This window comes from Gouania willdenowi, chromosome 21 (assembly GCF_900634775.1).
Source record: "Gouania willdenowi chromosome 21, fGouWil2.1, whole genome shotgun sequence".
Classification (NCBI taxonomy): domain Eukaryota; kingdom Metazoa; phylum Chordata; class Actinopteri; order Blenniiformes; family Gobiesocidae; genus Gouania; species Gouania willdenowi.
Window position 1 is genome coordinate 23,007,960 of NC_041064.1, and position 14,528 is coordinate 23,022,487.

Sequence of the window (14,528 nt, forward strand, 5' to 3'; positions counted from 1 at the left end):
AGACAAAGCAGCAGCTGGGAGAGATAAGAAAGGAAGGGAGGGAGAAACAGAGAGTGCGACTGTCCTCGTCGAGAGAAGCAAGAAATGAGATTACATGCCGAGATTACATCCAGACATAAAAAGAGCAGCAGAAAAGCAGCACAGTTTCACCGGAAATCCAGAGCAGCATCAAACCAGCATCGTTACACACACTATTGGTTTACACATTATACCAGAGTAAAAATATCTGAGCTGGTAAATATTGTCACTTTGTGCACTAATCCTGGCAACAACAAACATTATCAAAAGCTTATTCTTGAAGGAAAGAAAAAAGTCTCTGGAGACACCAAAAACATGTGATATTTAAGTGGGGTCACGACCCAAAAAAGTTGGGAACCACTGATGTAATGTCATATACAATGTAGCCCTACAGTGAATTTTGTCTCTGAATTTTACCTATCCTGTTGAGGAATAATATATAATAATAATAATCTAAAAAAATAATAATCTGTAACCATGGGTTGTCTCACATCGGCTAATGTGTAATTTGTAGCAATGCATGGAGGCTCCTGACTGCTGGTCGATTTTTATTCTATTTTCCCATTTTTATTTTTTATTCATGTACCCCCTCTGACAATTTGCGTACCACTGGGGGTACCCGTACTATCCATTAGTGTTGTGTTCAAGACCACACTATTCGAGACCAAGACTTGCCCGAGACCAGAATGCACCGAGACCAAGACAAGACCAAGACTTCCGGGAGTCAAGACCAAGACCATAAATATTTTTTTTTTTTAAATTGAAAAAAATATATAAACAAATAAAATTATGACAAGGTTCGACAGTTAAACAACACTCTCTCTTTAAATTTAGTTTCTTTTAAATACATTTGACGGAGAAAAAAGGTGCCTGCAAAAGGACCCAGAGGCGGAGTAAATGCATCCCCGTACTGCATGTACAGGGTGTAATATCACTAGTTTATCATTTTACCTGTTGTTAGAGCTACTATCTTTACCAGGGAACAACTATTTATTCCTGGTGATTGTTTTCTGGAGTTTTACTGGGCTTTTTACACACACACACACAAACACACACACACACACACACACACACACACACACACACACACACACACACACACAAACACACACACACACACACACAAACACACACACACACACACAAACACACGCACACACACACGCACGCACGCACGCACGCACACACACACACACACACAAACACACACACACACACACGCACGCACACACACACACACACAAACACACACAAACACACGCACGCACACACACACACACAAACACACACACACACACACACGCACGCACGCACACACACACACACACACACAAACACACACACACAAACACACATACACACACAAACACACACACACGCACGCACACACACACACACACACACACACACACACACACACACACACACACGTCACTCAGTCACATTAAGGAAGGTTGTGGTCATTATACTGGGTGGATTAAAGAATGAATAAAGGATTGTTTTATCCAGTTCTTCTCCTTCTTATCATCACGTTATAAAAAACTTTAAAAATAGCAGGAATTACTGCTGGTCTTGAGGGAAAATCCCTAGTCCGAGACAAGACCGAGTCAAAATGCTTCCGAGACCGGTCTCGACTAGAACAACACTACTACCCGTACCCCACTTTGGGAACCTAGGCTCTAGTACAATCATACAGTTTATCTTTGGGCTTCACTCTCAAAGTTACAAATCTTGCTCACATGTTTAGGAGGAATTAAATGTGTGGCTTTTTTCTTTTTTCATTTCAGATGTGATTGATCCACTGAAGCAGAGGATGAATGCTGCATCTTCCAGTGGGAGAAGAACCATCACTGCTGTGTTACACATGGATCAAAGTTTCCTCTCAGGCTGTGGTTAATAAAAATAAAACACTTTATCATCTGCTTCAGTTCATTTGGGGCCAACATTGTTGAATTGATTGATCACTCCCATTTGACACTACACAGATATACAGTATATGTATGAATGAAGTGCTTCAAGTAGAGAAAATAAGATACAAAAGCATTAAGGAAATTAGTGTTTTTCTTCTTTTTTCAACGTAATATCTTTATGTAGGTCAAACATTGTTTTGAGTTGTACATGTGAGTGGCATATATAACATTTTGTCAACTAGACTGTCCATGCTGTGGTTATTTGGAGGGATGGGGGTTCATGTTTGGACAGACTGTTAAGGAGGGCTGATCTGTGGTGGACACAGAGCTGGACTCTCTAGTGGCAGAATGACAGACCGTGGAGAAGACTCCATCCATCCTGGAGACGACAAAGCCCCCACTGCATTGGACCATGATCACACAGAACAGCTGTTTAGTCTCTCAGCTGCTCCACAAACACTCAGGAAGTATTTTTATCCCCGTGGACATAAAAATACATCTGATCAATGTCTGACAGAGGGACATGATCACATTCAATATTCACTGCATATTCTTATCTTACTGCTGTATGTAACCTTACTGGTGGTGTTACTTTCAGGGTAAGTAACTAAGGATATTTTCTGCATCTGTAAGGAAGAGGAAATGCTGAAAAACTCTAATAAAACCATTTTCAAGTCAATGTTCTCTGCATTTGGCGTACATCCATCGTATGAATGTAGTATGTGAGTGACTGTTGGTGGTGGTCAGAGGGACCGATGGTTCATTATGGCAGCCTCACTTCTGTCAGTCTGCCCCAGGGCAGCTGTGGCTACAATAGTAGCTTACCACCACTAATTGTGGAGTGAAAGAATGATGCACATCAATGTAAAGTGCTTTGAGTGTCTATGAAAAGCACTAAATAAAATCCAATGCATTGTTATTGTTATTATAATTATTATTAATAACCACTGGTATCGGAGCAAATCCTTAATATCTTCATATTTTTACTCGCTTTCAAAGTAAAAATTGATAAACGGATGAATATCCAGCACTGTGGATGACGCCATTGGGATGAACTCTGACCCAGAAACAGTCTTTGTTACTCACAGTGCGAGACAATAAGCAACTCGCAGTGCGAGACAATAAGTATCTCACACTATAAGATAATTAACTCACACTATAAGATAATTAACTTGCACTACGAGATAAATAAATCGCAGTGCGAGATAGAATTTTTTTTTTATCCATGTCACCGCTAGGGCTCTGTACCATTCTATAGCATACTCAAATAACTATGCTACCGAAAATTGTTTAGAAAATGCAGCAAATATTAAAATAAATAAATAATTAAAAGATATTTATTTCTGTAGCATCATGACGCTTTGATTTCGCCTCTGTCTGCTCCTAGCTTGTCTGACACACCCATGAACACTCCCGCTTCAGTACGTCATTACAATACGCAAGAAAATGCTGTTTACTTCTGTTTTTCTGTGCGCTGTATTTAGCTACTTTCTACATTTTGACATTGCAACAATACATTAGAATGATTATCAAAGTGAGGAATGCTAACGTATGGACGGAGGAGAAGTGATCGCTCCTCTCTCTCCCCTGGTATGGTGAGTGGATAGTGCCAGAGCTATCCCTAACCTGCCGAAGGAGAAGGAGCAACATCGCCTGCCTGACCGTGTGGATTTTTGAATGGGAGTGAATGAGAGAGACCAGCGGCGACATGGAGGAGAGCTCATGGTGACGGTATTAAGACAACGTGTACCGACAGTAACGGCGTATGTAAGAATTATTTAAAAACCTATACTTCTGAAACGTACGCCGTCGCCACCAAAGGTCCGTCCTCTTGTACGCCATCATCAATGTGTTTTTTGAGTGAATTCAAGTCTTACATACTTTATATGCAGTGACAAGCTGTGACCACTAGGGTTGGGTAGGCAGGGCGTTACAAATCGGGACCACCAATGTCAACACCAATGACAATTTCATATGTTTTTGCTGGCAAGTGTTAATTCAATTCAACTTTATTTGTATAAAGCAATTTACAACAAAGTCATCTCAATGCGCCTATCAAAATATAAAATTCATAATAAGGCATTGCGCCGTGGCTTGAGCTGTCCGGTGGGGTGCTGGGCCTGGGCTGCTGTTCTTGCACAGTCTGGGGCTGTGCGGTCTTGCTGGGTTGTGGCCTGTTCGTGGGCTGGGGTGGGGGGGCGCCCCCCCCCGGGGGTTTGGCCCGGGGGCTCGCTCTTGGGGGTTCCCTGTATCGGCGGGGGTGCCCCTGGGGACCGGCCGGCTGGCTGGGCCGGTCCTGGCGAGGGTCTTCCGGGGCTGGTGGTGCGGGCAGTGCCCTGCCATGCCCCCGGGTGGCCCCGGCTTGGGCGGCGCTCTGTGAACCGGGCTCTGCGGTGTGGCTGGGCCCTTTGCTGTCTAGGGCTCATTGCGCGGGCAGCATCAAGGAAAGGCAATCTGGCACGCTCTGGGGTGCTTGGTCAGTGCACCTGGTGGCCGGCGGGGCAGCTTGCAGCAACCCCTTGGTGCCCTCAGCGACTGTGGGTGTGGTCGGCGTCCCTGGGGGCGCTGCTCTCGGTGCTGCTTCTGTTCTGGGTCCTTCTGGCCTGGGGTCCGGTCCCTGCTGGCTCTGGGCCCGCCGCCTGCTCGTTTGGCGCGGCTCTGGCCGTCTGCTGGGAGTGGGCCTTGGCTCCTCTGCTGGGGTCTCGGGCTGGGGGCTCTCTGGGCCCTCCCCTCGGAGGTTGGGTGCTTGGGTGTGGGTGGGTGGGGGGGGGCGGGATGCTGGCGGGGGGCCTTAAGCTTGGGGGTTGGGGTCGGTGGCGAGATGCGCTGGGTGCTCAGCTGCTCGGGGCTTCCTCGGATGTGTGTGTGGGGGCGGTGGCTGCCTCTTAGCCTGGGATCTTGGGGGTGTCTGGGGGGTTGCTCGGCCGTGGGGGGGTGGCCTGGGGCTCCCTGGCCCCCACTCTTTCTGCTGGCCTGGCTACATCTGCGGGCTCGGGGAAGTTCCTGGGTTTGCGGTAACGGTTTTTGCACATATACCGGTATACGATGCACTGGCACACCTTGGGATGTGGGATAAAACTCATACTGGGCTTAACTTTAGACACATTAATCCCAAATACCTTTAGGTACTACCACTCACTCATTCCCCCTGTCCACAGCCACCACCATTATAGCTAAGCTTCACACTTGTCACTATACTGGCTGGATTACACAACATAATAAGCACAATATATTCTACAACTTCACATCTCACCCTCACTGTATAACAATCTATTCTTCCCCACCCTTTTTTATTTCCTATCTTGAGTTTCTCCTCCCTGATCCCTTTCCACTCTACCTCCCCCTCCTCTTAGGTGTAACACAGCTCTCCTTTTTATATCCTCCCTATAACAAAATATTTCTTACCCTTCCTTAGGGAGGGCTGGTGATGGTCACAATTAACAAATGCAATAACAATAATGCAATAACAAAACATGCATTGCTGTCTCATAATGATTGCACTTCTTGTAGTGTTGACCTTTGACAGCATGTGCAGACAAGGAGAAAAAAAAAAAAAGAATTTGTTTCTGTAACATGATCATTTTCAGGGAAATGCGGATAAACTTGGACTGAAATGTGTTTTTCTCTCTCAGAGGTTGTTCAACTTGTCCTATTTAATGAGGTATGCACGCCTTTCTGATGCAGAACTTGATGAAGTGGTTCGGCAGTTGATTGGTGAAAATGAAGAGATGGGAGCTAATGCCGTCTGGGCCAGACTGTCTTCCATGGGTGTTCGAGTCCAGAGAATGACAGTGAGAGAGAGTTTGATTCGAGTAAATCCAGCTGGAGCCACACAGAGCATTGTCTCACCGATTGCACCAAAGAACCTATAGTGTTGCAGATCCCAACTCGCTGTGGCACATTGATGGGAACCACAAGCTTATCAGGTAGGCTGATGAAAAATTAATTTCCGTGAGACTAAACACTCAACCAACTTGATAATTTACACAGTTCTACAGTGCAAGCATATTGACTGACTTTTGTGAGTGAATATGCTGCATTCAAACGTAAAAAAGTATTGGCAGTACTGGTGTGAGCAACTTATGGATCTGATTGACTATGATAACATCAGAATAAACAAGCATAGATCCTGCAAAGATTTATGTTACGACACAAGTTAATTTTCATTTTTTTTGTAGAGTGTTTTCCCAGTCTATTGAACTGTAAACAGATTTGATAAATTCAGATCTACTTTGTTATGTAACTTGTAATTATGAGAAGATGTTTGCTGTGTCTGTTTTGTATAACAATACTGATTCATTGACATTACAGTACATAGAAAATTGTACTTTGACTGCACCCCTACATTTTTTGCAGGAGCAAGCATTAAAACCCTTAAGTTATTAATGTTATCCTAACACAGAATCCAAAGAACAGATTTTTGTTTATTTTTTAGGTGGAGAATGGTGATCCATGGTTGTGTTTTTGCAGGCTTCAGACAATAACAGAAGTGGCATAGTGTTTGATCAGTTTGTTCAAGCCACTGCTAGGTACGGGCTACTGTCTCAAATAATGTGTGACTACGGGGGCGAAACAATACTGTCAGCTTGTTCATGGACATATACCGTGGATCAGAAAGTTGAAGTGCCATACGGGGCAGAAGTGTGCATAAACAGCGGATAGAGAGGCTTTGGGGAGATCTTTGGCGGGGTATGACTAATGTGTACCACCAGCTTTTCTCCTTCCTTGAAAATGATGGAATCATTGACTGTACAAATGAGCTGCACTTGTGGGCATTGCATTATGTTTACCTGCCACTGATTAACTGGGACCTGGAGGTTTTCAGGGACCAATGGAACAACAATGGAACAACCAACAACTTGTATTAACAAAGAGGATAAACTTACTGAAGTAAAGAAAAATAACTAAAACATTTGTTTTGTCATGATAATTTGCGTAACCGTGTTGCGTGAGGAAGATTGAGACATTCAAATAAAGCTGACAATATAAAAAAAAATTGAAAAGTAGAAGATATGACTTAACTTTTCTCTACCCATGCCAGATGCAAATAAAAATATGTTCTGCTAATAAAGTAGTTTATTAAGCTTGTGCAGCTTCAGCAGTATTCACCATGTGCTTTTTTGTTATAAAAGGGTAAACGTGTATAAGCCATAATATATACGTGAGTATATATAATACAGTATATATATAATATGGCAGTATGTATATGGTCAAAAGAGGAGAAAATATAAAAACAATATAAAGTGACGTTAACAGTGCTTCCCACCCCAAGATTAAATCTGGACATTGTTATCAACCATCACTTCCAAATACAGATATTAATTGCAGTTACTACTGCCATAAAAATGTTTTAATGTTTCTAATGATGTTAAATTACAGTTGGATGAATGGTGTTAAAGCTAGAATGCCAACTATAGTGGAGAAAAATGAGGCAATTTTATCCTGATAAAATTAATTAATAACTAAAAAAATAATACTATATATAATAAACAAAATAATAACTAATAAAGTTCTGAAACTGCAACCCAAATGTTTCATTTTTATAAGCTACACATTAAAGGAAGAAAACGACAAAGAAATTAAAAGTTCCTTGTTAAATAGTGGAAACCCCCTCAGGCTTACAAAAAAGGTTTAACCCAACTGCTCAGGAGCCAATGGGAACACATGTTCAAACTGGACAAGTGGCCAAAGGGCTGAAAATCACGTGAATTTAACATGTCGTCGATGTGTATGGAAAGTTATGGAAAGCCATCAATGTCAAAAACACGTGAAACACACGTAGAACACACGTAAACAAAGCGTGAAAAATTGACGTGTTTTTTACGTGTATTTTACGTGTGTTTTACGTGTTAAATTCACGTGTTTTTGACCTTGATGGCTTTCCATACATTCACAGTAACGCCTCCTCAATACGAGTCAATGGAGGGTCGCTGGGCGCAGTTTACCTGCGTCCAGAGACACTGCGACTGTGCAGAGTTGAATGCAGCATTTACACAACACCACCTCCCGCCATGGGAGGGGCTGACGTCACAGTCGATCGTCATAAAGTGGCTTTGACAGGTGAAGCCGTGGGATGTTAGAAGGAGAAAGAAAATGAAGAAAGGGAAATTAAAAAAATTCTGCTTCCTTCCTACCTGCTGACTCGGCATGGATAAAGATAGGTAGGAGCCATTTAAAGCAATTTTCAGAGAAGGTAAAGAAACATGAACGAACTAGGAACAAACTACATTTGATGATTTCAAATCTTGAATATGTCCATATTTTGTAAACTAGGTCTTAAATTATATATTTACCACTTCATTTTTCACCTCTGTTTTTATCTAATTACTTGTTAAACTAACTAAAACTGGGGAAAAAAAGGTAAAATCTGAAAAACAAAATTAAAAAACAAAACAAATTAAATTTCAAGAAGAAACCCTGTCACACACTCACTCTATAGTATATACCAGAGTTTCTCAAATTGGGGTACGTGTACCCCTAAGGGTACGGAATGGCACTAAAGGGGGTACTTAAGAGAGAGAGAGAAGGAAAATTACAAATGAAAGTATTAAAAATATAATGTTTAATTATTTAGTTCAAAATGATACTACTAAATATTACCAACAATTCACAAAATGACACTAAAAACACCAAATAAGAGAAAAATATGCTGAATAATAAAAAGAACAGACAACCATCAACAAAATCTGCAAAATGACACCAAAAACACACACTAAGAGAGAAAAATACTTATTATTACCAGCAACACACAAAACGACAACAAAGACACATTGCTACAAATTACACAAACATAACAGAGAAACATTCAAAATGACATAAGAAACAGACTGAGATGGAATAATTTAAATAATACCAACCACATACAAAAACAAAATACACAAAATGAAACCAGAAACACACACATTGACACAGAAAACCCACAAAATGATGATAGAAATGATATTGATTAGAACACTAACTGAAAAAACAAAGATCATTCTCCTGGTCCCATATCAGGAGGGAGATGACCATAAATGATAAAAACTATAGAAATAAATCTATTCATGAGGCACTAAATACTGTTTCATTCCTCTCATTTACAAAATGAGATTCTTTAAAATGTGTGTTGTCACTCCTTAATTCCATCATTATGATACATAGTTTTTTCATAGTATTCTGTGCAAAATGTAGTAGTTGGACAAAAGGGGGTACTTGGATTCAGAAATGAGAAAAAGGGGGTACTTGAGCCAAAAAAGTTTGAGCCCAAAAAGTTTGAGAACCACTGTAATATACTACTACTATATACTATATTTGTTCTTACTTGTTTATGGGTTCAATGACAATAAATGTGGTTTGTTTTAAAGAAATTCTGTGAGTGCAATTACCCTTACTTATTTGTTTATAGCTACACAAAACCTGGGTTTGGTGTACTGTACATCTATTTTGGAGTTGTAGCCCCCCTGAAGAAAAATGCACCAGCCGCCACTGTTTTAGTGAAAGCTTGGCAGGCAGGTACATGTGGGATGGACTGGTGGACATGCATTTAGAAGCGATCCACCCCCCATACACACGGGCACACGCATGCACGCACGCACACACACACACACACACACACACACACACACACACACACGTTGATGGCTCTGAAGAAGTAGTCCTCTACATCGCATTGTTTTGTAGTGTCAGTGTACTTATTAATCAGTGATTTGCAGTCAGGGTAGGCAAGGTAGGCAGTGCCTACCCAAGGGTGAATTGATATTTTGATTATTTGTTTTAATCACAATATAATTATGAATTATTTATTTTTCCATTTCCAATAGCCTACAGTACCTATAAGTTTGAAAGTGTCCGCATTTTGTGCGTTTCATAGCCCAAAGTACTAAACAGCGCTATTTCCTGGAACAGCTGCACAGTCTCATTCTACTGTAAGGCAGAGGGAGTCCACGCCCCCTCCCAATGGCACGTTGCTCCTCTGCCTCCGTTCCCATTGCATGTTTTTACGTGTTTGCGCATGCGCAGTCAGGTCCCCAAGATGAAAACCATTGACGTCCAAAGGCAGCGTAGAGAGCTGCCTTTGGACGTATCCGCGCTATGCTAAATGCCGTACGAAGTTCACAGTACATTAGTGAATCGATGTCATGTGACCGCTGCTGCTACATTCTCTAGCTCGTGGGCGGGATAACACTACAGGCAGGATGACATCACTAGAGATGATAGAGAAACTTTTTTTGAGGAAAAATAACAGTTTTTAAAAGATAGGAGACCAACACCTGAGTTACCAGACCTTCAGCAAAGGAAAGGTCATAAAATGTTTCATACTTTTCACAGTGAATGGTACGAAAGGAAGGATTGGCTTTGTGTATGCTCACTGAAGCTGTTCCGAGTAGTTGTTGTTGTTTCATTTTCTCCGTGTTTCTGTGTTACCAACACATGCGCTGCTGTGTCATGAGATATATCTTGTTGGGAGAGTATGGGGCTATATTAAATAATTGTTTATGTTTCTTTAATGGTGTTTTAAATGTTGATTTTGTTAGATGGCTAAATGCATCTTCATGTGGATCTTGTTGGGTTTTTTCTTTCTTATTATGAATTTTATATTTTGATAAGCGCATTGAGATGACTTTGTTGGAAATTGCTTTATACAAATAAATTTGATTTGAATTTAATTAACACTTGACAGCAGAAACATATGAAATTGTCATTGGTGGTCTCCATTTGCAACGTCCCTACCCAACCCTACTGGTCACGGCATGTCACTGTTATTAATCCACTTTCAGAGTAGCCCAATCGACATGCAGATATCTCTCACCTGTTTGCTGTGACTTCAGTTGTTTTGACGGAGCTGCGTGCTGGAAGCGGGGAGTTCATCTACCTCTTGTAAAATGACTATCGTCACAACACACCTTCCTCACACTTATCACAGAAGAGTCACACCACTTACGACACATCACTATTAGGACACACCACTCCTTTAATACTGGCATGATGCCTAACATTCTGCTATTAATTTTTTTTTAGGGGAAGTTATAAGCCAGCTATTCCAGTTTGTCATTGTAGACTCCTGAATAGGAAAAAAAGTGGAAAAAAACTTATATTATACACTACGCTAAACTGTTAAAAAAAAAAAAAAAAAGGGATTCCACCTCATATAAAATGACTATCATCAACAGCTTCCTGAAGCCATTCATAGGAAGCAGCCTAAATGAATATCAGCCAGTGCAGAGGCAGTTTTTGATATGGGCAACATGGGCAGCCGCCCAGGGCAGCATCCTCTAGGGGGCGGCATGAGAAAAAAATAAAAATAAAGTCAATACTTTTATATAGCGCTGCTGCGCTGACTGAGCGCCAATCCTCATATTATGAGGATGTCGAGGTGTGTTTCTGTGTTGAGATTACAAGTTAACTTCAGCAGCTGCTGAAGCCTGTTTTCAAACTGTGGCGGGGTTCGATTTTCGTTCAAAAAGAAGAACCACGACCATCCATATGGCAAGTCGACTTTCATTTATTTTTCCAAAAATGGTGCCGGTGCTCAATATTTACAGTTGAACACAAATATTTACATCAAGAGAAGAAAAAAACACAACCTGTTCCCAGCTCTACTTCCAGCTGAGAGGCATTCAGAAATGTTCAGGTACATTGCTCCCACATGCACCTCCAGAGAAAGACTGCCCTCTATGCAGCTTCCTACACTGCTTTTAACAGGTTAGCCCCTCCCATGGGTGTGGTTTAAATTAAACCAAAAACAATTATTAAGGAATACAAACAAAAACAATATTCACATCCTTTTCAAATGATAACTGATTTTCTAATAAACAAATGCATTTTTCAAATCACATCCTAAATTAATCCCCATATAAATGCAAAATAACCCCTGATCACATGATCTCCCACCCTGCGCTACTGCCTTACATAATCCCTTAGTTAACTCCGCCCCACACAAACATACAGCACTTCAGAGTCACACTGCTAGCAATCAGAGATTGATGCCGAACGCATTTAGAGTCTTTGTTGACGATGACGTCAGGCCGTCAACAAGGACACCGGTCTGTTCACCCATTCAAGTATGGAGTAGAAGCTGTGTGTGAATTCGGAATTAAAAATGGAATAAACCAGCCACCTATTTCAGTGAAATTTACGGTTACCTCGTCTTTGACTTGAAAACACACTCTGTGGTGATAAATGATGAAGACCAGACAGGAGAGATAATGAAGTAATAAAAAATGATTTAATCTAAACTAAATAAAAAAGGTACAAAGCGGGATAGACAAAGCAGTGGTCTCCTCTGGCCAGAGGAGAGGGCGCGAAGAAGAAGAAGGGCCCAAAAGTTCCTTTCACACACATTTATACCCCCCTGTCCCACCTTCCCCCTTCCACAGACAACAAAGAAGAGACCAGGGGGGGAAGGTCAGTCTGCCGGAGGTGACACCTCCGATGTCGGGGTGAAAGTTAGATGTGTGTGGGTGTGTGAGTGAGTCTGTGTGTATGTGAGTGTGTGTGTATGTGTATGTGTATGTGTGTGTGTGTGTGTGTGTGTATGTGATGTCTGGGGTGGGTTTGGACGTGCTCTGGCCTAAACTGAGGCCAACTGACATTCCTTTAGAGAAGCTGTATCATGGGAGTATGGGCCCACTGACTTTGCAGGAGGAGGAAAAGACATCAGACAGGCGTGGAAAGTTACAAATTGGGGTATTAAGTTGAATGAGATCAAAAAGCAAATATATGAGTATACATAATTAATCAATTTTGCCACCACACACCTATTTCGGATTAAAGTTTAATTCAAAATTAAAGATTTAAGCATGCAAGATATTTTTGCCCTTTATTTAAGATCTTAGTAAATTCGCCCCCAATAGGTGCACAGGATCCTGTAAATGCAAATACAATATGAACTCCATGGAGTGAGGAAAATAACTTTTCTACCGAGGCATTACAGGCAGTGGTGCTTGTGCTCCCCAAGCCACATTCATTACATCAAGAGATAAAAAGAGTAACAGAAAAGCAGCACAGTTTCACCGATAATCCAGAGCAGCATCAAACCAGCATCTTTACACCTGCTATTGTTCACATAATTTAATATAATCAAGAAGTCAGTGAAGTTGCATCGCTCACACGGAAAAGTTAAGAAAGCTCGACAGAATGCTTCATTACATCTCTGTTTGCAGTAGAACTTGTGAGGCTTTAAAAGCAGGCCGTTTAAAGAAAAAAGACTGACTTACCTTTTTTGATGTTTAAGGGAAATAAGAAAAAAGGAGGGGGGGAACATATAAAATCCGCTCTGCTAAACTGTTCAAAAATACAGGGTTTCCACCTCATGTAAAATGAGAATCATCAACACTAACCGGAAGATCTTCATACTGTAAAAGCGTCACACCTGTCTCAGGTTATAATAGAACACTGACATGGCAATTACATTTCCAGTGTCTCATAGTAGACTCCTCCTGTCTACTATTTTTACAAACATCAGTTAAGAAGTCCTGTGGTCACGTCATGCATCAAGTACTAAAAGACACGTATGTCACACTGAGCCTAAATGTTAATTTTAAAAAAAAAAGGCATTAATTCACAATAGTTCAGTAGAGCGTGTAAAATCCTTATTCAAGGGGAAATTAAAACAAAACTAGTTGTTCATTTTTTCTAGAAATGATTGGCTCTGCTGGTTTATAGAGGCTGTACGAATCCTCATGGTCTGCGACGTCATGTGTTGACATTCTGCCTGCACCAGCTCGAATAAATACGACATAAGTTGCAGGATATTATATTTGATTTGCAGTTATAGCTGTTCATCAGTCTTTGGAATATATTTTTTTAAATTGTATATTTTGTTGAATTGTTTATCATTCAATACTTGTTCTGACGACTTTGAGTATTACAGCTGACAACTACCCTAATATACAAAAAACAGAAAATTCAACTACCACTAATAGTAATGAAACTAAATACTAAATAAAAAAACAAATACAAACTAATTGAATTTAAAAACAAAATTCAAAGCAAAATACAGAACATTGCTCTCCAGGATGTGTTCAAAACAAGACAGCCAAAAGAAACAAAAAAGAAAGCAACACATTTTACATCAAAAGAAACCCCACAAAAGGATACAATAGGCTATCAATAGACGAGCACAAAGAAAGATATAGACAAAGACTGAAGAGCAAAATAAAAATCAAAGTTAAAATGAAAAGTAGCAGGTGTAACAACTGTTCATTTAAAGGGGCAAAGAGCAAGATTGGAGAAAAAATAAACATTCAATTTAAGTTTTTTTTAATTCAATTAAATTCAGCTCAACTTTTTCTGTATAGCGCAAATTGCAACAAATTAATCTCAATGCGCTTATCAAAATATAAAATTCATAATAAGAAAGAACAACATTCACACAACATTTAGCGACTGGGAAGAAACAACTACATCCCTTTTAACAGGAATAAATCTCCAGTAGAACCATGTTCAGAGGTGGCAGCCATCTGCCTCGACTGGTTGGGGTTAGTGAACAGAAAGACCAATAAAACAGGAAAGAGAAATAGAACATCAGAGTGGAGGCTAGATCAGGCCCAAAAAATCCAGCCCAAACTCAACCGGGCCCGCGGGCATAAAGCCCGACCCGACTCGAGCCCGACCCATTAA

General features: G+C 40.8%; 1 protein-coding gene across 3 annotated transcripts in view; it reads right to left on the reverse strand.

Annotated features, from left to right (window-relative positions):
* The window catches only part of LOC114455454 (beta-galactoside alpha-2,6-sialyltransferase 2-like), a 75,807-nt gene extending 62,525 nt beyond the window's left edge, over positions 1 to 13,282 (reverse strand). For 2 of the 3 annotated variants that reach the window (XM_028436700.1, XM_028436698.1), the window contains exon 1: positions 10,717 to 10,815. In XM_028436700.1, the coding sequence (XP_028292501.1) occupies positions 10,717 to 10,775 (59 nt within the window). In that variant the 5' untranslated portion in view covers positions 10,776 to 10,815. Of the gene's footprint in view, positions 1 to 10,716; positions 10,816 to 13,123 lie in introns of those variants that run through there. The other variant, XM_028436699.1, reaches the window with a different exon arrangement.
* Between the last annotated feature and the right edge of the window lie 1,246 nt (positions 13,283 to 14,528).